We start from the raw sequence: 22,844 nt of genomic DNA on the forward strand, positions 1-22,844 counted from the left end.
TATGGTATAGTATGGTATAGTATGTTATGGTATGGTATGGTATGGTATAGTATGGTATAGTATGGTATGGTATGGTATAGTATGGGTATAGTATGGTATAGTATGGTATAGTATAGTATAGTATAGTATAGTATAGTATAGTATAGTATAGTATAGTATGGTATAGTATAGTATCGTATAGTATAGTATAGTATAGTATAGTATAGTATAGTATAGTATAGTATAGTATGGTATAGTATAGTATAGTATAGTATAGTATAGTATCGTATCGTATAGTATAGTATGGTATAGTATAGTATAGTATAGTATAGTATAGTATAGTATAGTATAGTATAGTATAGTATAGTATGGTATAGTATAGTATAGTATAGTATGGTATAGTATAGTATAGTATAGTATAGTATAGTATAGTATAGTATGGTATAGTATAGTATAGTATAGTATAGTATAGTATAGTATAGTATAGTATGGTATAGTATAGTATAGTATAGTATGGTATGGTATGGTATGGTATAGTATTGTATGGTATAGTATAGTATAGTATAGTATGGTATGTGTATTGCTAGTGATGAGGTTCTTACCCTGCCTCCAGGGCAGCCCCCTCCGCTGCAGCCACACGTCTTGTCAGTTCCTGTGAGATCTGGAGTGCCTCTGCCCTCTGCATGTCTGTCATGGAGCAGAAAGATCCCTCCCGCTGGTCTGGAACACACAGTAAACAGGAAACAGGCTCAATTACAAAATTGTTTAATGTTAGCATGCATCTATAACAAACTCCAATCAACAACATATAACCATACAGACAGTTTAAGACAGTTGTGCTTTATTATTGTCACAGATTCAGCCGAGGCTGCTCCTCCTCCTTGCTCGGGCTGGCTTTGGCGTTCGTCGTCCCCGGATACTAGCTGCTTCCGATCGATGTTTCGGTGTTTGTCTTGTTTGGTCTTTATTGTTTACACCTGTTTCCCATTATGTTGTATTGTGTTCCCTTTATAACCCTCTGTTTCTCATTGTGTATTGTGCGTAATTGTTTTGGTCTTTGTGGCAGTTGCCCATGTGTGCAGGTCTTATTATTTCCTCGCTGTTTGAGGTTGCCTGTGTACTTTGTATTTGCACTGCATCCAGTAAAGTTTCTGCCAGTAGCTCGGTGTCCTGCTCTTGACTTTGCCTACCGCATACACGTCGCTGTGACAATTATATTGATTACTTTAAGTAAGTTGGGTTTTATTATATCAATTATTTTAAGTAATTTGGGTTTAAATATATCGATTACTTTATGTAAGTTGGGTTTTGTTATATTGATTACTTTCGGTAAGTTTTTTATTCTTCGACTGATCATTCACAGTCACACATATAGGCCTATGAGTTCTTCGTCAAGCTCAAGCTCAAGCTCGGTGACTCCCGAGTGGCGCAGTTGTCTAAGGCACTGCATCACAGTGCTAGCTGTGCTATGGTTCGAATCCAGGCTCTGTCGTAGCCGGCCGTGACCGGGAGACCCATGGGGCGGCGCACAATTGGCCCAGGGTAGGGGAGGGAATGGCCGGCAGGGATGTAGCTCAGTTGGTAGAGCATGGCGTTTGCAATGCCAGGGTTGTGGGTTCGATTCCCATGGGGGGCCAGTATGATAAATATAGAAAATAATGTATGCACTAACTGTAAGTCGCTCTGGATAAGAGCGTCTGCTAAATGACTAAAATGTAAAATGAGATCGAAATAAAGCTTGAGAAATCAAATGAACAGCAAAACCCCTCCCTAACTGACTATACAAGGAGCATCTCCCCCCTCTCCTCTTGTTTTACTGTAACAACAAACTACCTAGTTAGCTAATAAAAGTTTATAATAGTTTTCCTATTCATATCTGGATCCTGCGACGCAGTTAGCGTTAACGCTGGGACCGCTGATATATGTCCCGGGATCCTTGCTCAAACAAGGTGGTACTACATTGGCGAAGCAGCTAGCCTAGCTGCTAGCTATCAAGCTAGGCAACATGCTCTACTACAGCTAGCCTAGCTGCTAGCTATCAAGCTATGCAACATGCTCTACTACAGCTAGCCTAGCTGCTAGCTATCAAGCTAGGCAACATGCTCTACTACAGCTAGCCTAGCTGCTAGCTATCAAGCTAGGCAACATGCTCTACTACAGCTAGCCTAGCTGCTAGCTATCAAGCTAGGCAACATGCTCTACTACAGCTAGCCTAGCTGCTAGCTATCAAGCTAGGCAACATGCTCTACTACAGCTAGCCTAGCTGCTAGCTATCAAGCTAGGCAACATGCTCTACTACAGCTAGCCTAGCTGCTAGCTATCAAGCTATGCAACATGCTCTACTACTGCCGGATACCAAGCCCGCTAAGCGGTTAGCCCTTGTGGCTAGGGCCGCACTTCCATTTGTCCCTTTCTATTTGTCATTTTACGGAGTGAATTGTGGGCTCGCCCTACTATTAGTACTGCCATGCCTCCTAAAAAAGACGAGGATCACATCTCTGCTGGGCAGGTACGTGGACTCCTGGAGAAGCAGAAAGTATTTTTATAAGTAAATGATACTTCAGCAGGAAAACAACTTTAAAAGCTTCATTCAAACGATCATGGAGTCTACCAACAAACGGCTGGACGACCTGACCAAAGATGTACAAGACATTAAAACAAGCCTTCAGTTCACACAGAAGGATGTGGATGTATTGAAGACCACACCAGAAACTGTTCCTCTATGAGGAATGAAATCACCACAGTCAGGGAGGGCCTCCAGAACATGTCTGGGAAGGCTGATTACCTGGGTGGACAATCGAGGAGAAATAATCTTGTAATAGATGGTATCCAGGAGAGACAAAGTGAGACATGGGCTGAATCAAAGGACAAAGTTCGAAAGCTGTTTTCTGAGAAGCTACAATTGGATCAACAGGTTGAGCTGGAAGGTGCTCACCGGTCTGGGAAACCAGGGGGCACTAGTGGTGCCAATGGTGGTGCCAATGGAACCAGACCCAGGCCAATTGTAGTGAAAATCCTCAGGTTCAAGGATAAGCTTGCAGTCCTTGAAAAAGTAAAATACCTTAAAGGGTCCTACATCTACATCAATGAGGATTTCTCTGATGCAGTCCGTCAAAGAAGAAAGGAACTAATACCAGCTATGAAGACTGCAAGAGAATGAGGTGACATAGCCTCCCTGAGGTATGACAAACTGATTGTTCACCCCCCCTCCCAAGGAGTTAGGAGGAGCGACAGACACAAGTAATTCCAGCCCCCACCCACACACACACACACACCCACACACACACACACACCCACACCCACACACACACCCACACACACACACACCCACACACACACACACACAACCCCACCCACCCACACACACACACCCACACCCACACACACACCCACACACCCACACACCCACCCACACCCACACACACAACCCCACCCACCCACACCCACACCCACCCCCACCCACCCACATCCACACCCACCCACCCACCCACCCACACACCCACCCACACCCACACACCCCCACCCACCCACACACCCACCCACCCACACCCACCCACACCCACCCACCCACACACACTGACTGATTATCTCTCTCTCAGATTCCAACTGCTGATTCTTGTTTGGACATATAAATAAATACTGTAAATCTACCAAAGAAAGGTCTGTTAATTGCTCACTTGAATATATGCAGTTTAAGGAACAAGATTCATGAAATATGCTGTCTAGTGCAGTCAAACAATATTTCTATGTGCTTGATGTATGGGGTGTGCCCAGAAGTCTGGAAAGAGTCAAAGGTTATTCCACTACCTTGCTGCCGGTGTTAAGTAAATTCTTGGGGAAAAAATGGTATCTTGTACAAATCAAGGATTATTTCTCACGTAATGGTCTGATAACGGGTTTCCAGCATGCAGACAAAGAAGGGCATTCTACGAGTTACGGCCTTAGCACAATGACAGATTATTGGCTAAAGAGTATGGATGACAGGAAGTTAGTTGGTGCAGTGTTGCTAGATTTCAGTGCTGCTTTTGATGTAATTGATGATGAACTGTTACTAGGTAAACTCAAATGTTATGGTTTTAAGTCTGCAGCTCTATCCTGGATGGAAAGCTATCTCTCCAGGAGAAGTCAAAAAGTGTTCTTTAATAGTAGCTTTTCAAACAGTAAAGATATACACTGTGGTGTTCCTCAGGGAAGCTGCCTAGGCCCACTTCTCTATCTTTACTAATGCTTTACCTTCAGCAATGAACAAAGCAAGAGTGGTAATGTATGCTGATGACTCTACAATGTATAGCGCAGCATCAGAATGTAATGAGCTAACAGGTGTAATGAGTAGTGAACTAAGAATGGTGTCTGAGTGGGTTGATAAGAACAAATTGGTGTTGAACATTTCTGAAACTAAATGTATTGTATTTGGCTCAAGATATATGCTTGCTGATGATCCCCAACTGAATTTGTCGTTGAATAGAACACATGTAGAGCAAGGGGAAAAAACAACACTACTAGGCGTCATGTTGGACACAGCTTTATCATGGTCAGAACACATAGATAATATTGTTATTTAGATGAGTAAGGGAATTGCTGTTACAAGAAAATGTTCCGAGTATGTAACATCTAGCACTCTGAATCAGGTGATTCAATCCCTGGTCATCTCACACCTAGAGTGCTGTCCAGTTATATGGTCATCTGCAGCAAAGAAAGATCTAGAAAAGATAAATCGCTCAAAACAGGGCTGCCTCTTCATTGCTCTATCCGTATGAATATTATCCAAATGCATCAGAATCTCTCATGGCTTCACTTTGAAAACAAATTACTATCCAGTCTGCTGATTTTCTTTAGGAATGCTATATATATATAAAAAAATAAAAAATAATTCAGACCAGTTAGTACATACTAGCAACACACATAACCACCAACCAGACAGGTACAGTTGAAGTCGGAAGTTTACATCCTCTTCGGTTGGAGTCATTATAACTCGTTTTTAAACCACTCCACAAATTTCTTGTTAACAAACTATAATTTTGGCAAGTCGGTTAGTAGATCTACTTTGTGCATGACACAAGTAATTTTTCCAAAAATAGTTTACAGACAGATTATTTCACTTATAATTCACTGTATCACAATTCCAGTGGGTCAGAGGTTTACATACACTAAGTTGACTGGGCCTTTAAACAGCTTGGAAAATTCCAGAAAATGATGTCATGCCTTTAGAAGCTTCTGATAGGCTAATTTACACAATTTGAGTCAATTGGAGGTGTACCTGTGGATGTATTTCAAGGCCTACCTTCAAACACAGTGCATCTTTGCTTGACATCATGGGAAAATCAAAAAAATTAATCAGCCAAGACCTCAGACATTTTTTTGTAGACCTCCACAAGTCTGGTTCATCCTTGGGAGCAATATCCAAATGCCTGAAGGTACCCAACTGATTGTGGGAAGCTTGTGGAAGGTTACCCAAAACGTTTGACCCAAGTTAAACAATTTAAAGGCAATGTTACCAAATACTAATTGAGTGTATGTAAACTTCTGACCCACTGGGAATGTGATGAAAGAAATAAAAGCTGAAATAAATCATTCTCTCTACTATTATTCTGACATTTCACATTCTTAAAATGAAGTGGTGATCCTAACTGAACTCAAACAGGGAATTTTTACTAGGATTAAATGTCAGGAATTGTGAAAAACTGAGTTTAAATGTATTTGGCTAAGGTGTATGTAAACTTCCGACTTCAACTGTAAATTCAGGGCATCTAAGACAACCGAAGCAAAAGACAAATCACCTTAAATCTATAGTTTTATGTAGAGCCATAGCTGAATGGAACTCTTTACCAATCAATTTTCTCAGGCAAAAAGTAAATCCACCTTCAATAATTTTTTTAAAGACCATCTAGTGAGGTAGACCATGTGACAGGAAATTGAAAGCATCAACTGAATGTAAAATGTGTTACTTGTCAGGTATTGTAATTGTCTGTATTGTCTACTTGTTAAATGTTTGTAAAGTCTTATTAATTGGTTTTGGACCCCAGGAAGATTAGCTAACATTACGGCGTTAGCTAATGGGATCCTAATAAACATTCACAAATTCTCCTCTCCTCTCCTCTCCTCTCCTCTCCTCTCCTCTCCTCTCCTCTCCTCTCCTCTCCTCTCCTCTCCTCTCCTCTCCTCTCCTCTCCTCTCCTCTCCTCTCCTCTCCTCTCCCCAGTGTCTGAAGAGCCAGCTGCTCCTAGAAGGTCTGAATCAGGCTGTTTAGGCCTACACCAGACCAGCTCTAAGCCTGCTGTTCTCCCAATGGAAAACATTACCTAACCCTGAGGATAGCTCAGTTCAACACATTATGCTTTTCTCTCTCTCTCTCTCCCTGTCTCCCCCATTCTCATCCTCCCCCACTCTAGCCCCAGATCAAGGCATCTGCATAATTAATAGAAGCAGATTAAACGGGCAATATGCAGTTGCTTCATCCAGTGTTGGTCTTCTGAATTCAGGCAATGTACCCATTGATTCTTGAATAATATAACTTATAAATACCTCATGAGCTTAGTTCAACTGTCACACCCCATCAGAACCTAAGCTGGTTTTACTCGATTGTTTGTCAATGTAAACAACACTGTATAGCCTCATAACATGGTTAAAACGATCTTTGTGATGTCATGGATGGTCCGTCCTTGCATCCATAGCTCTGTCTATTAATCTGAGAGTGGTTACATTTCTCCAGCTCCATCCCTCAGCTTTTGTACTGAAACAGGGGGTGGGAGTAGGGTTTGTTATTGTTCCAACTGCTGATCACAGCTTTAAGGAGAATCTTCCATAAATGTACCCTCAAACCAAATGTTCTCTGAGACATTAGCCCCTGTCTGTAACCCTGAGTGTGTATGGAATGACCCCTATCCCCTACATAGTGCACTACTGTTGCCCAGGAACCATTTGGGCACTATATAGGGAACAGAGCCTGTGTTAACTGGTTAGATCAGGCTCAGAGGGTTACAGAAGGTTAGGGAGAGCAGTCCCTTATTTACATATGAATGGAGGTTTCCCTCCGTGTTCACAGGCTGCGTCACAAAGATGAAACAAAACAGTTCCACGAAAGGAGAGACAGAGACTTAAATGTATCCCAAATCGCACCCTATTCCCTATATAGGGCACTACTTTAGACAAGAGCCCTATGGGAATATGGTGCAATTTGGGACTCATACATAGACTGAGTCTGGCACACACATAACAAAAAGGCTGCTGTGAAAAGCGGTTTCATTTTCAGGGATTTTCATGTTCCATATTCCTGGACGGCAATCAAAAACAGAATGGCCTGTAAGCCGAGAGAGGGAGAGGGAGAGGGAGAGGGAGAGGGAGAGGGAGAGGGAGAGGGAGAGAGAGAGAGAGAGAGATGGCAGAGTATTGAAGAGAGGGAGAGGGAGATGGCAGAGTATTGAAGAGAGGAAGAATATTAAAGAGAGCGAGAGAGCGTATGTTTGGGAATAATTATGTAAACAATCCCTGTCTTTTTACCAGTGAGCAGAAACAGGGTAAAACAACTTCCTTACATAACTTGATCACATTAACTCTCTCCCTGTTTATGAATTACAATATTGTAAAAGGATGACATCACTATATATCACCACATGTAGGATGACATCAATATACATCACCACATGTAGGATGACATCACTATATATCACCACATGTAGGATGACATCACTATATATCACCACATGTAGGATGACATCACTATACATCACCACATGTAGGATGACAATACTATGTACCATAGAGATAGAGAGACGCAGCTTGGCTAGAGGCTTCAGAGAGATATAGAGAGACGCAGCTTGGCTAGAGACTACAGAGAGATATAGAGAAACGCAGCTTGGCTAGAGGCTACAGAGAGAGACGCAGCTTGGCTAGAGCCTACAGAGAGATATAGAGAGACGCAGCTTGGCTAAAGCCTACAGAGAGATATAGAGAGACGCAGCTTGGCTAGAGCCTACAGAGAGATATAGAGAGACACAGCTTGGCTAGAGACTACAGAGAGATATAGAGAGACGCAGCTTGGCTAGAGCCTACAGAGAGAGATAGAGAGACGCAGCTTGGCTAGAGGCTACAGAGAGAGTTAGAGAGACGCAGCTTGGCTAGAGGCTACAGAGAGAGATAGAGAGACAGCTTGTCTAGAGCCTACAGAGAGAAATAGAGACACAGCTTGGCTAGAGGCTACAGAGAGAAATAGAGAGATGCAGCTTGGCTAGAGGCTACAGAGAGATATAGAGAGACGCAGCTTGGCTAGAGACTACAGAGAGAGATAGAGAGACGCAGCTTGGCTAGAGGCTACAGAGAGAGATAGAGAGACGCAGCTTGGCTAGAGGCTACAGAGAGATATAGAGAGACGCAGCTTGGCTAGAGGCTACAGAGAGAGATAGAGAGACGCAGCTTGGCTAGAGGCTACAGAGAGAGATAGAGAGACACAGCTTGGCTAGAGGCTACAGAGAGAGATAGAGAGACAGCTTGTCTAGAGCCTACAGAGAGATATAGAGACGCAGCTTGGCTAGAGGCTACAGAGAGAGATAGAGAGACAGCTTGGCTAGAGGCTACAGAGAGATATAGAGACAGCTTGGCTAGAGGCTACAGAGAGAGATAGAGAGACGCAGCTTGACTAGAGGCTACAGAGAGAGATAGAGAGACGCAGCTTGGCTAGAGGCTACAGAGAGATATAGAGAGACGCAGCTTGGCTAGAGGCTACAGAGAGAGATAGAGAGACGCAGCTTGACTAGAGGCTACAGAGAGAGATAGAGACGCAGCTTGGCTAGAGGCTACAGAGAGAGATAGAGAGACGCAGCTTGGCTAGAGGCTACAGAGAGATATAGAGAGACGCAGCTTGACTAGAGGCTACAGAGAGAGATAGAGAGACGCAGCTTGGCTAGAGGCTACAGAGAGATATAGAGAGACGCAGCTTGGCTAGAGCCTACAGAGAGAGATAGAGAGACGTAGCTTGGCTAGAGGCTACAGAGAGAGATAGAGAGACGCAGCTTGGCTAGAGGCTACAGAGAGAGATAGAGAGAAGCAGCTTGGCTAGAGGCTACAGAGAGAGATAGAGAGACGCAGCTTGGCTAGAGGCTACAGAGAGAGATAGAGAGACAGCTTGGCTAGAGGCTACAGAGAGATATAGAGACAGCTTGGCTAGAGGCTACAGAGAGAGATAGAGAGACGCAGCTTGGCTAGAGGCTACAGAGAGAGATAGAGAGACGCAGCTTGGCTAGAGGCTACAGAGAGATATAGGGAGACGCAGCTTGGCTAGAGGCTTCAGAGAGAGATAGAGAGACGCAGCTTGGCTAGAGGCTACAGAGAGAGATAGAGAGACGCAGCTTGGCTAGAGGCTACAGAGAGATATAGAGAGACGCAGCTTGGCTACAGGCTTCAGAGAGAGATAGAGAAACGCAGCTTGGCTAGAGGCTACAGAGAGAGATAGAGAGACGCAGCTTGGCTAGAGGCTTCAGAGAGAGATAGAGAGACGCAGCTTGGCTAGAGGCTACAAAGAGATATAGAGAGACGCAGCTTGGCTAGAGGCTTCAGAGAGAGATAGAGAGACGCAGCTTGGCTAGAGGCTACAGAGAGAGATAGAGAGACGCAGCTTGGCTAGAGGCTACAGAGAGATAAAGAGAGACGCAGCTTGGCTAGAGGCTTCAGAGAGAGATAGAGAGACGCAGCTTGGCTAGAGGCTACAGAGAGAGATAGAGAGACGCAGCTTCGCTAGAGGCTTCAGAGAGAGATAGAGAGACGCAGCTTGGCTAGAGCCTACAGAGAGAGATATAGAGACGCAGCTTGACTAGAGGCTACAGAGAGAGATAGAGAGACGCAGCTTGGCTAGAGGCTACAGAGAGATATAGAGAGACGCAGCTTGGCTAGAGGCTACAGAGAGATATAGAGAGACGCAGCTTGGCTAGAGGCTACAGAGAGAGATTGAGAGACGCAACTTGGCTAGAGGCTACAGAGAGATAGAGAGAGACGCAGCTTGGCTACAGGCTTCAGAGAGAGATAGAGAGACGCAGCTTGGCTAGAGGCTACAGAGAGAGATAGAGAGACGCAGCTTGGCTAGAGGCTACAGAGAGAGATAGAGAGACAGCTTGGCTAGAGCCTACAGAGAGAGATAGAGAGACAGCTTGGCTAGAGGCTACGGAGAGAGATAGAGAGACGCAGCTTGGCTAGAGGCTACAGAGAGAGATGGAGAGACACAGCTTGGCTAGAGGCTTCAGAGAGAGATAGAGAGACGCAGCTTGGCTAGAGGCTACAGAGAAATAGAGAGAGACGCAGCTTGGCTAGAGGCTACAGAGAGAGATAGAGACACAGCTTGGCTAGAGCCTACAGAGAGAGATAGAGAGACGCAGCTTGGCTAGAGCCTACAGAGAGAGATAGAGAGACGCAGCTTGGCTAGATGCTACAGAGAGATATAGAGAGACGCAGCTTGGCTAGAGGCTACAGAGAGAGAGAGAGAGACGCAGCTTGAATAGAGGCTACAGAGAGAGATAGAGAGACGCAGCTTGGCTAGAGGCTACAGAGAGATATAGAGAGACGCAGCTTGGCTAGAGCCTACAGAGAGAGATAGAGAGACGCAGCTTGGCTAGAGGCTACAGAGAGAGATAGAGAGACACAGCTTGGCTAGAGTCTACAGAGAGAGATATAGAGACAGCTTGGCTAGAGGCTACAGAGAGAGATATAGAGACAGCTTGGCTAGAGGCTACAGAGAGAGATAGAGAGACACAGCTTGGCTAGAGGCTACAGAGAGATTTAGAGAGACGCAGCTTGGCTATAGGCTACAGAGAGAGATAGAGAGACGCAGCTTGGCTAGAGGCTACAGAGAGAGATAGAGAGAGACGCAGCTTGGCTAGAGGCTACAGAGAGAGATATAGAGAGACGCAGCTTGGCTAGATGCTACAGAGAGAGATAGAGAGACGCAGCTTGGCTAGAGGCTACTGAGAGAGATAGAGAGACGCAGCTTGGCTAGAGGCTACAGAGAGAGATAGAGAGACGCAGCTTGGCTAGAGGCTTCAGAGAGATATAGAGAGACGCAGCTTGACTAGAGGCTACAGAGAGAGATAGAGAGACGCAGCTTGGCTAGAGGCTACAGAGAGATATAGAGAGACGCAGCTTGGCTAGAGCCTACAGAGAGAGATAGAGAGACGCAGCTTGGCTAGAGGCTACAGAGAGAGATAGAGAGACGCAGCTTGGCTAGAGGCTACAGAGAGAGATAGAGAGAAGCAGCTTGGCTAGAGGCTACAGAGAGAGATAGAGAGACGCAGCTTGGCTAGAGGCTACAGAGAGAGATAGAGAGACAGCTTGTCTAGAGCCTACAGAGAGATATAGAGACGCAGCTTGGCTAGAGGCTACAGAGAGAGATAGAGAGACAGCTTGGCTAGAGGCTACAGAGAGATATAGAGACAGCTTGGCTAGAGGCTACAGAGAGAGATAGAGAGACGCAGCTTGGCTAGAGGCTACAGAGAGAGATAGAGAGACGCAGCTTGGCTAGAGGCTACAGAGAGATATAGAGAGACGCAGCTTGACTAGAGGCTACAGAGAGAGATAGAGAGACGCAGCTTGGCTAGAGGCTACAGAGAGATATAGAGAGACGCAGCTTGGCTAGAGCCTACAGAGAGAGATAGAGAGACGTAGCTTGGCTAGAGGCTACAGAGAGAGATAGAGAGACGCAGCTTGGCTAGAGGCTACAGAGAGAGATAGAGAGAAGCAGCTTGGCTAGAGGCTACAGAGAGAGATAGAGAGACGCAGCTTGGCTAGAGGCTACAGAGAGAGATAGAGAGACAGCTTGGCTAGAGGCTACAGAGAGATATAGAGACAGCTTGGCTAGAGGCTACAGAGAGAGATAGAGAGACGCAGCTTGGCTAGAGGCTACAGAGAGAGATAGAGAGACGCAGCTTGGCTAGAGGCTACAAAGAGATATAGGGAGACGCAGCTTGGCTAGAGGCTTCAGAGAGAGATAGAGAGACGCAGCTTGGCTAGAGGCTACAGAGAGAGATAGAGAGACGCAGCTTGGCTAGAGGCTACAGAGAGATATAGAGAGACGCAGCTTGGCTAGAGGCTTCAGAGAGAGATAGAGAAACGCAGCTTGGCTAGAGGCTACAGAGAGAGATAGAGAGACGCAGCTTGGCTAGAGGCTTCAGAGAGAGATAGAGAGACGCAGCTTGGCTAGAGGCTACAGAGAGATATAGAGAGACGCAGCTTGGCTAGAGGCTTCAGAGAGAGATAGAGAGACGCAGCTTGGCTAGAGGCTACAGAGAGAGATAGAGAGACGCAGCTTGGCTAGAGGCTACAGAGAGATAAAGAGAGACGCAGCTTGGCTAGAGGCTTCAGAGAGAGATAGAGAGACGCAGCTTGGCTAGAGGCTACAGAGAGAGATAGAGAGACGCAGCTTCGCTAGAGGCTTCAGAGAGAGATAGAGAGACGCAGCTTGGCTAGAGCCTACAGAGAGAGATATAGAGACGCAGCTTGACTAGAGGCTACAGAGAGAGATAGAGAGACGCAGCTTGGCTAGAGGCTACAGAGAGATATAGAGAGACGCAGCTTGGCTAGAGGCTACAGAGAGATATAGAGAGACGCAGCTTGGCTAGAGGCTACAGAGAGAGATTGAGAGACGCAACTTGGCTAGAGGCTACAGAGAGATAGAGAGAGACGCAGCTTGGCTACAGGCTTCAGAGAGAGATAGAGAGACGCAGCTTGGCTAGAGGCTACAGAGAGAGATAGAGAGACGCAGCTTGGCTAGAGGCTACAGAGAGAGATAGAGAGACAGCTTGGCTAGAGCCTACAGAGAGAGATAGAGAGACAGCTTGGCTAGAGGCTACGGAGAGAGATAGAGAGACGCAGCTTGGCTAGAGGCTACAGAGAGAGATGGAGAGACACAGCTTGGCTAGAGGCTTCAGAGAGATATAGAGAGACGCAGCTTGGCTAGAGGCTACAGAGAGAGAGAGAGAGACGCAGCTTGAATAGAGGCTACAGAGAGAGATAGAGAGACGCAGCTTGGCTAGAGGCTACAGAGAGATATAGAGAGACGCAGCTTGGCTAGAGCCTACAGAGAGAGATAGAGAGACGCAGCTTGGCTAGAGGCTACAGAGAGAGATAGAGAGACACAGCTTGGCTAGAGTCTACAGAGAGAGATATAGAGACAGCTTGGCTAGAGGCTACAGAGAGAGATATAGAGACAGCTTGGCTAGAGGCTACAGAGAGAGATAGAGAGACACAGCTTGGCTAGAGGCTACAGAGAGATTTAGAGAGACGCAGCTTGGCTATAGGCTACAGAGAGAGATAGAGAGACGCAGCTTGGCTAGAGGCTACAGAGAGAGATAGAGAGAGACGCAGCTTGGCTAGAGGCTACAGAGAGAGATATAGAGAGACGCAGCTTGGCTAGATGCTACAGAGAGAGATAGAGAGACGCAGCTTGGCTAGAGGCTACTGAGAGAGATAGAGAGACGCAGCTTGGCTAGAGGCTACAGAGAGAGATAGAGAGACGCAGCTTGGCTAGAGGCTTCAGAGAGATATAGAGAGACGCAGCTTGACTAGAGGCTACAGAGAGAGATAGAGAGACGCAGCTTGGCTAGAGGCTACAGAGAGATATAGAGAGACGCAGCTTGGCTAGAGCCTACAGAGAGAGATAGAGAGACGCAGCTTGGCTAGAGGCTACAGAGAGAGATAGAGAGACGCAGCTTGGCTAGAGGCTACAGAGAGAGATAGAGAGAAGCAGCTTGGCTAGAGGCTACAGAGAGAGATAGAGAGACGCAGCTTGGCTAGAGGCTACAGAGAGAGATAGAGAGACAGCTTGGCTAGAGGCTACAGAGAGATATAGAGACAGCTTGGCTAGAGGCTACAGAGAGAGATAGAGAGACGCAGCTTGGCTAGAGGCTACAGAGAGAGATAGAGAGACGCAGCTTGGCTAGAGGCTACAGAGAGATATAGGGAGACGCAGCTTGGCTAGAGGCTTCAGAGAGAGATAGAGAGACGCAGCTTGGCTAGAGGCTACAGAGAGAGATAGAGAGACGCAGCTTGGCTAGAGGCTACAGAGAGATAGAGAGACGCAGCTTGGCTAGAGGCTTCAGAGAGAGATAGAGAAACGCAGCTTGGCTAGAGGCTACAGAGAGAGATAGAGAGACGCAGCTTGGCTAGAGGCTTCAGAGAGAGATAGAGAGACGCAGCTTGGCTAGAGGCTACAGAGAGATATAGAGAGACGCAGCTTGGCTAGAGGCTTCAGAGAGAGATAGAGAGACGCAGCTTGGCTAGAGGCTACAGAGAGAGATAGAGAGACGCAGCTTGGCTAGAGGCTACAGAGAGATATAGAGAGACGCAGCTTGGCTAGAGGCTTCAGAGAGAGATAGAGAGACGCAGCTTGGCTAGAGGCTACAGAGAGAGATAGAGAGACGCAGCTTGGCTAGAGGCTTCAGAGAGAGATAGAGAGACGCAGCTTGGCTAGAGGCTACAGAGAGAGATAGAGAGACGCAGCTTGGCTAGAGTCTACAGAGAGAGATATAGAGACAGCTTGGCTAGAGGCTACAGAGAGAGATATAGAGACAGCTTGGCTAGAGGCTACAGAGAGAGATAGAGAGACACAGCTTGGCTATAGGCTACAGAGAGAGATAGAGAGACGCAGCTTGGCTAGAGGCTACAGAGAGAGATAGAGAGAGACGCAGCTTGGCTAGAGGCTACAGAGAGAGATATAGAAAGACGCAGCTTGGCTAGATGCTACAGAGAGAGATAGAGAGACGCAGCTTGGCTAGAGGCTACTGAGAGAGATAGAGAGACGCAGCTTGGCTAGAGGCTACAGAGAGAGATAGAGAGACGCAGCTTGGCTAGAGGCTACAGAGAGATATAGAGAGACGCAGCTTGACTAGAGGCTACAGAGAGAGATAGAGAGACGCAGCTTGGCTAGAGGCTACAGAGAGATATAGAGAGACGCAGCTTGGCTAGAGCCTACAGAGAGAGATAGAGAGACGCAGCTTGGCTAGAGGCTACAGAGAGAGATAGAGAGACGCAGCTTGGCTAGAGGCTACAGAGAGAGATAGAGAGAAGCAGCTTGGCTAGAGGCTACAGAGAGAGATAGAGAGACGCAGCTTGGCTAGAGGCTACAGAGAGAGATAGAGAGACAGCTTGGCTAGAGGCTACAGAGAGATATAGAGACAGCTTGGCTAGAGGCTACAGAGAGAGATAGAGAGACGCAGCTTGGCTAGAGGCTACAGAGAGAGATAGAGAGACGCAGCTTGGCTAGAGGCTACAGAGAGATATAGGGAGACGCAGCTTGGCTAGAGGCTTCAGAGAGAGATAGAGAGACGCAGCTTGGCTAGAGGCTACAGAGAGAGATAGAGAGACGCAGCTTGGCTAGAGGCTACAGAGAGATATAGAGAGACGCAGCTTGGCTAGAGGCTTCAGAGAGAGATAGAGAAACGCAGCTTGGCTAGAGGCTACAGAGAGAGATAGAGAGACGCAGCTTGGCTAGAGGCTTCAGAGAGAGATAGAGAGACGCAGCTTGGCTAGAGGCTACAGAGAGATATAGAGAGACACAGCTTGGCTAGAGGCTTCAGAGAGAGATAGAGAGACGCAGCTTGGCTAGAGGCTACAGAGAGAGATAGAGAGACGCAGCTTGGCTAGAGGCTACAGAGAGATATAGAGAGACGCAGCTTGGCTAGAGGCTTCAGAGAGAGATAGAGAGACGCAGCTTGGCTAGAGGCTACAGAGAGAGATAGAGAGACGCAGCTTGGCTAGAGGCTTCAGAGAGAGATAGAGAGACGCAGCTTGGCTAGAGGCTACAGAGAGAGATATAGAGACGCAGCTTGACTAGAGGCTACAGAGAGAGATAGAGAGACGCAGCTTGGCTAGAGGCTACAGAGAGATATAGAGAGACGCAGCTTGGCTAGAGGCTACAGAGAGATATAGAGAGACGCAGCTTGGCTAGAGGCTACAGAGAGAGATAGAGAGACGCAACTTGGCTAGAGGCTACAGAGAGATAGAGAGAGACGCAGCTTGGCTAGAGCCTTCAGAGAGAGATAGAGAGACGCAGCTTGGCTAGAGGCTACAGAGAGAGATAGAGAGACGCAGCTTGGCTAGAGGCTACAGAGAGAGATAGAGAGACAGCTTGGCTAGAGGCTACAGAGAGAGATAGAGAGACGCAGCTTGGCTAGAGGCTACAGAGAAATAGAGAGAGACGCAGCTTGGCTAGAGGCTACAGAGAGAGATAGAGACACAGCTTGGCTAGAGCCTACAGAGAGAGATAGAGAGACGCAGCTTGGCTAGAGCCTACAGAGAGAGATAGAGAGACGCAGCTTGGCTAGATGCTACAGAGAGATATAGAGAGACGCAGCTTGGCTAGAGGCTACAGAGAGAGAGAGAGAGACGCAGCTTGAATAGAGGCTACAGAGAGAGATAGAGAGACGCAGCTTGGCTAGAGGCTACAGAGAGATATAGAGAGACGCAGCTTGGCTTGAGCCTACAGAGAGAGATAGAGAGACGCAGCTTGGCTAGAGGCTACAGAGAGAGATAGAGAGACGCAGCTTGGCTAGAGTCTACAGAGAGAGATATAGAGACAGCTTGGCTATAGGCTACAGAGAGAGATAGAGAGACGCAGCTTGGCTAGAGGCTACAGAGAGAGATAGAGAGAGACGCAGCTTGGCTAGAGGCTACAGAGAGAGATATAGAGAGACGCAGCTTGGCTAGATGCTACAGAGAGAGATAGAGAGACGCAGCTTGGCTAGAGGCTACTGAGAGAGATATAGAGAGATGCAGCTTGGCTAGAGACTACAGAGAGAGATAGAGAGACACAGCTTGGCTAGAGGCTACAGAGAGATTTAGAGAGACGCAGCTTGGCTATAGGCTACAGAGAGAGATAGAGAGACGCAGCTTGGCTAGAGGCTACAGAGAGAGATAGAGAGAGACACAGCTTGGCTAGAGGCTACAGAGAGAGATATAGAGAGACGCAGCTTGGCTAGATGCTACAGAGAGAGATAGAGAGACGCAGCTTGGCTAGAGGCTACTGAGAGAGATATAGAGAGATGCAGCTTGGCTAGAGACTACAGAGAGAGATAGAGAGAAGCAGCTTGGCTAGAGGCTACAGAGAGAGATAGAGAGACGCAGCTTGGCTAGAGGCTACAGAGAGATATAGAGAGACGTAGCTTGGCTAGAGGCTGCAGAGAGAGATAGAGAGATGCAGCTTGACTAGAGGCTACAGAGAGAGATAGAGAGACGCAGCTTGGCTAGAGGCTACCGAGAGATATAGAGAGACGCAGCTTGGCTAGAGGATACAGAGAGAGAGAGAGACGCAGCTTGGCTAGAGCCTACAGAGAGAGATAGAGAGACGCAGCTTGGCTAGAGGCTACAGAGAGAGATAGAGAGACGCAGCTTGGCTAGAGGCTACAGAGAGAGATAGAGAGACGCAGCTTGAATAGAGGCTACAGAGAGAGATAGAGAGACGCAGCTTGGCTAGAGGCTACAGAGAGATATAGAGAGACGCAGCTTGGCTAGAGCCTACAGAGAGAGATAGAGAGACGCACTTTGGCTAGAGGCTACAGAGAGAGATATAGAGACGCAGCTTGGCTAGAGGCTACAGAGAGAGATAGAGAGACGCAGCTTGGCTAAATGCTACAGAGAGAGATATAGAGACAGCTTGGCTAGAGGCTACAGAGAGAGATATAGAGAGACGCAGCTTGGCTAGAGGCTACAGAGAGAGATAGAGAGAAGCAGCTTGGCTAGAGGCTACAGAGAGAGATAGAGAGACGCAGCTTGGCTAGAGGCTACAGAGAGATATAGAGAGACGCAGCTTGGCTAGAGGCTACAGAGAGAGATAGAGAGACGCAGCTTGGCTAGAGGCTACAGAGAGAGATAGAGAGACGCAGCTTGGCTAGAGGCTACAGAGAGAGATAGAGAGACGCAGCTTGAATAGAGGCTACAGAGAGAGATAGAGAGACGCAGCTTGGCTAGAGGCTACAGAGAGATATAGAGAGACGCAGCTTGGCTAGAGCCTACAGAGAGAGATAGAGAGACGCACTTTGGCTAGAGGCTACAGAGAGAGATATAGAGACGCAGCTTGGCTAGATGCTACAGAGAGAGATAGAGAGACGCAGCTTGGCTAGAGGCTACAGAGAGATATAGAGAGACGCAGCTTGGCTTGAGCCTACAGAGAGAGATAGAGAGACGCAGCTTGGCTAGAGGCTACAGAGAGAGATAGAGAGAAGCAGCTTGGCTAGAGGCTACAGAGAGAGATAGAGAGACGCAGCTTGGCTAGAGGCTACAGAGAGAGATAGAGAGACAGCTTGTCTAGAGCCTACAGAGAGATATAGAGACGCAGCTTGGCTAGAGGCTACAGAGAGAGATAGAGAGACAGCTTGGCTAGAGGCTACAGAGAGATATAGAGACAGCTTGGCTAGAGGCTACAGAGAGAGATAGAGAGACGCAGCTTGGCTAGAGGCTACAGAGAGAGATAGAGAGACGCAGCTTGGCTAGAGGCTACAGAGAGATATAGAGAGACGCAGCTTGACTAGAGGCTACAGAGAGAGATAGAGAGACGCAGCTTGGCTAGAGGCTACAGAGAGATATAGAGAGACGCAGCTTGGCTAGAGCCTACAGAGAGAGATAGAGAGACGTAGCTTGGCTAGAGGCTACAGAGAGAGATAGAGAGACGCAGCTTGGCTAGAGGCTACAGAGAGAGATAGAGAGAAGCAGCTTGGCTAGAGGCTACAGAGAGAGATAGAGAGACGCAGCTTGGCTAGAGGCTACAGAGAGAGATAGAGAGACAGCTTGGCTAGAGGCTACAGAGAGATATAGAGACAGCTTGGCTAGAGGCTACAGAGAGAGATAGAGAGACGCAGCTTGGCTAGAGGCTACAGAGAGAGATAGAGAGACGCAGCTTGGCTAGAGGCTACAGAGAGATATAGGGAGACGCAGCTTGGCTAGAGGCTTCAGAGAGAGATAGAGAGACGCAGCTTGGCTAGAGGCTACAGAGAGAGATAGAGAGACGCAGCTTGGCTAGAGGCTACAGAGAGATATAGAGAGACGCAGCTTGGCTAGAGGCTTCAGAGAGAGATAGAGAAACGCAGCTTGGCTAGAGGCTACAGAGAGAGATAGAGAGACGCAGCTTGGCTAGAGGCTTCAGAGAGAGATAGAGAGACGCAGCTTGGCTAGAGGCTACAGAGAGATATAGAGAGACGCAGCTTGGCTAGAGGCTTCAGAGAGAGATAGAGAGACGCAGCTTGGCTAGAGGCTACAGAGAGAGATAGAGAGACGCAGCTTGGCTAGAGGCTACAGAGAGATAAAGAGAGACGCAGCTTGGCTAGAGGCTTCAGAGAGAGATAGAGAGACGCAGCTTGGCTAGAGGCTACAGAGAGAGATAGAGAGACGCAGCTTCGCTAGAGGCTTCAGAGAGAGATAGAGAGACGCAGCTTGGCTAGAGCCTACAGAGAGAGATATAGAGACGCAGCTTGACTAGAGGCTACAGAGAGAGATAGAGAGACGCAGCTTGGCTAGAGGCTACAGAGAGATATAGAGAGACGCAGCTTGGCTAGAGGCTACAGAGAGATATAGAGAGACGCAGCTTGGCTAGAGGCTACAGAGAGAGATTGAGAGACGCAACTTGGCTAGAGGCTACAGAGAGATAGAGAGAGACGCAGCTTGGCTACAGGCTTCAGAGAGAGATAGAGAGACGCAGCTTGGCTAGAGGCTACAGAGAGAGATAGAGAGACGCAGCTTGGCTAGAGGCTACAGAGAGAGATAGAGAGACAGCTTGGCTAGAGCCTACAGAGAGAGATAGAGAGACAGCTTGGCTAGAGGCTACGGAGAGAGATAGAGAGACGCAGCTTGGCTAGAGGCTACAGAGAGAGATGGAGAGACACAGCTTGGCTAGAGGCTTCAGAGAGATATAGAGAGACGCAGCTTGGCTAGAGGCTACAGAGAGAGAGAGAGAGACGCAGCTTGAATAGAGGCTACAGAGAGAGATAGAGAGACGCAGCTTGGCTAGAGGCTACAGAGAGATATAGAGAGACGCAGCTTGGCTAGAGCCTACAGAGAGAGATAGAGAGACGCAGCTTGGCTAGAGGCTACAGAGAGAGATAGAGAGACACAGCTTGGCTAGAGTCTACAGAGAGAGATATAGAGACAGCTTGGCTAGAGGCTACAGAGAGAGATATAGAGACAGCTTGGCTAGAGGCTACAGAGAGAGATAGAGAGACACAGCTTGGCTAGAGGCTACAGAGAGATTTAGAGAGACGCAGCTTGGCTATAGGCTACAGAGAGAGATAGAGAGACGCAGCTTGGCTAGAGGCTACAGAGAGAGATAGAGAGAGACGCAGCTTGGCTAGAGGCTACAGAGAGAGATATAGAGAGACGCAGCTTGGCTAGATGCTACAGAGAGAGATAGAGAGACGCAGCTTGGCTAGAGGCTACTGAGAGAGATAGAGAGACGCAGCTTGGCTAGAGGCTACAGAGAGAGATAGAGAGACGCAGCTTGGCTAGAGGCTTCAGAGAGATATAGAGAGACGCAGCTTGACTAGAGGCTACAGAGAGAGATAGAGAGACGCAGCTTGGCTAGAGGCTACAGAGAGATATAGAGAGACGCAGCTTGGCTAGAGCCTACAGAGAGAGATAGAGAGACGCAGCTTGGCTAGAGGCTACAGAGAGAGATAGAGAGACGCAGCTTGGCTAGAGGCTACAGAGAGAGATAGAGAGAAGCAGCTTGGCTAGAGGCTACAGAGAGAGATAGAGAGACGCAGCTTGGCTAGAGGCTACAGAGAGAGATAGAGAGACAGCTTGGCTAGAGGCTACAGAGAGATATAGAGACAGCTTGGCTAGAGGCTACAGAGAGAGATAGAGAGACGCAGCTTGGCTAGAGGCTACAGAGAGAGATAGAGAGACGCAGCTTGGCTAGAGGCTACAGAGAGATATAGGGAGACGCAGCTTGGCTAGAGGCTTCAGAGAGAGATAGAGAGACGCAGCTTGGCTAGAGGCTACAGAGAGAGATAGAGAGACGCAGCTTGGCTAGAGGCTACAGAGAGATAGAGAGACGCAGCTTGGCTAGAGGCTTCAGAGAGAGATAGAGAAACGCAGCTTGGCTAGAGGCTACAGAGAGAGATAGAGAGACGCAGCTTGGCTAGAGGCTTCAGAGAGAGATAGAGAGACGCAGCTTGGCTAGAGGCTACAGAGAGATATAGAGAGACGCAGCTTGGCTAGAGGCTTCAGAGAGAGATAGAGAGACGCAGCTTGGCTAGAGGCTACAGAGAGAGATAGAGAGACGCAGCTTGGCTAGAGGCTACAGAGAGATATAGAGAGACGCAGCTTGGCTAGAGGCTTCAGAGAGAGATAGAGAGACGCAGCTTGGCTAGAGGCTACAGAGAGAGATAGAGAGACGCAGCTTGGCTAGAGGCTTCAGAGAGAGATAGAGAGACGCAGCTTGGCTAGAGGCTACAGAGAGAGATAGAGAGACGCAGCTTGGCTAGAGTCTACAGAGAGAGATATAGAGACAGCTTGGCTAGAGGCTACAGAGAGAGATATAGAGACAGCTTGGCTAGAGGCTACAGAGAGAGATAGAGAGACACAGCTTGGCTATAGGCTACAGAGAGAGATAGAGAGACGCAGCTTGGTTAGAGGCTACAGAGAGAGATAGAGAGAGACGCAGCTTGGCTAGAGGCTACAGAGAGAGATATAGAGAGACGCAGCTTGGCTAGATGCTACAGAGAGAGATAGAGAGACGCAGCTTGGCTAGAGGCTACTGAGAGAGATAGAGAGACGCAGCTTGGCTAGAGGCTACAGAGAGAGATAGAGAGACGCAGCTTGGCTAGAGGCTACAGAGAGATATAGAGAGACGCAGCTTGACTAGAGGCTACAGAGAGAGATAGAGAGACGCAGCTTGGCTAGAGGCTACAGAGAGATATAGAGAGACGCAGCTTGGCTAGAGCCTACAGAGAGAGATAGAGAGACGCAGCTTGGCTAGAGGCTACAGAGAGAGATAGAGAGACGCAGCTTGGCTAGAGGCTACAGAGAGAGATAGAGAGAAGCAGCTTGGCTAGAGGCTACAGAGAGAGATAGAGAGACGCAGCTTGGCTAGAGGCTACAGAGAGAGATAGAGAGACAGCTTGGCTAGAGGCTACAGAGAGATATAGAGACAGCTTGGCTAGAGGCTACAGAGAGAGATAGAGAGACGCAGCTTGGCTAGAGGCTACAGAGAGAGATAGAGAGACGCAGCTTGGCTAGAGGCTACAGAGAGATATAGGGAGACGCAGCTTGGCTAGAGGCTTGAGAGAGATAGAGAGACGCAGCTTGGCTAGAGGCTACAGAGAGAGATAGAGAGACGCAGCTTGGCTAGAGGCTACAGAGAGATATAGAGAGACGCAGCTTGGCTAGAGGCTTCAGAGAGAGATAGAGAAACGCAGCTTGGCTAGAGGCTACAGAGAGAGATAGAGAGACGCAGCTTGGCTAGAGGCTTCAGAGAGAGATAGAGAGACGCAGCTTGGCTAGAGGCTACAGAGAGATATAGAGAGACACAGCTTGGCTAGAGGCTTCAGAGAGAGATAGAGAGACGCAGCTTGGCTAGAGGCTACAGAGAGAGATAGAGAGACGCAGCTTGGCTAGAGGCTACAGAGAGATATAGAGAGACGCAGCTTGGCTAGAGGCTTCAGAGAGAGATAGAGAGACGCAGCTTGGCTAGAGGCTACAGAGAGAGATAGAGAGACGCAGCTTGGCTAGAGGCTTCAGAGAGAGATAGAGAGACGCAGCTTGGCTAGAGGCTACAGAGAGAGATATAGAGACGCAGCTTGACTAGAGGCTACAGAGAGAGATAGAGAGACGCAGCTTGGCTAGAGGCTACAGAGAGATATAGAGAGACGCAGCTTGGCTAGAGGCTACAGAGAGATATAGAG

General features: G+C 47.8%; 1 protein-coding gene across 1 annotated transcript in view; it reads right to left on the bottom strand.

The window, feature by feature from the left end:
* Nucleotides 1-577: 577 nt before the first annotated feature.
* Nucleotides 578-22,844, bottom strand: part of LOC311134493 (signal-induced proliferation-associated 1-like protein 2) — a gene marked incomplete at both ends in the record, with an annotated part of 247,625 nt that continues 225,358 nt past the window's right edge. The window contains 1 exon segment of the mRNA XM_084168193.1: nucleotides 578-699. Within this exon segment, the coding sequence (XP_084024319.1) occupies nucleotides 578-699 (122 nt within the window).

This window comes from Coregonus lavaretus (genome assembly GCF_964263955.1).
Source record: "Coregonus lavaretus genome assembly, chromosome: 1".
NCBI classification, from domain to species: domain Eukaryota; kingdom Metazoa; phylum Chordata; class Actinopteri; order Salmoniformes; family Salmonidae; genus Coregonus; species Coregonus lavaretus.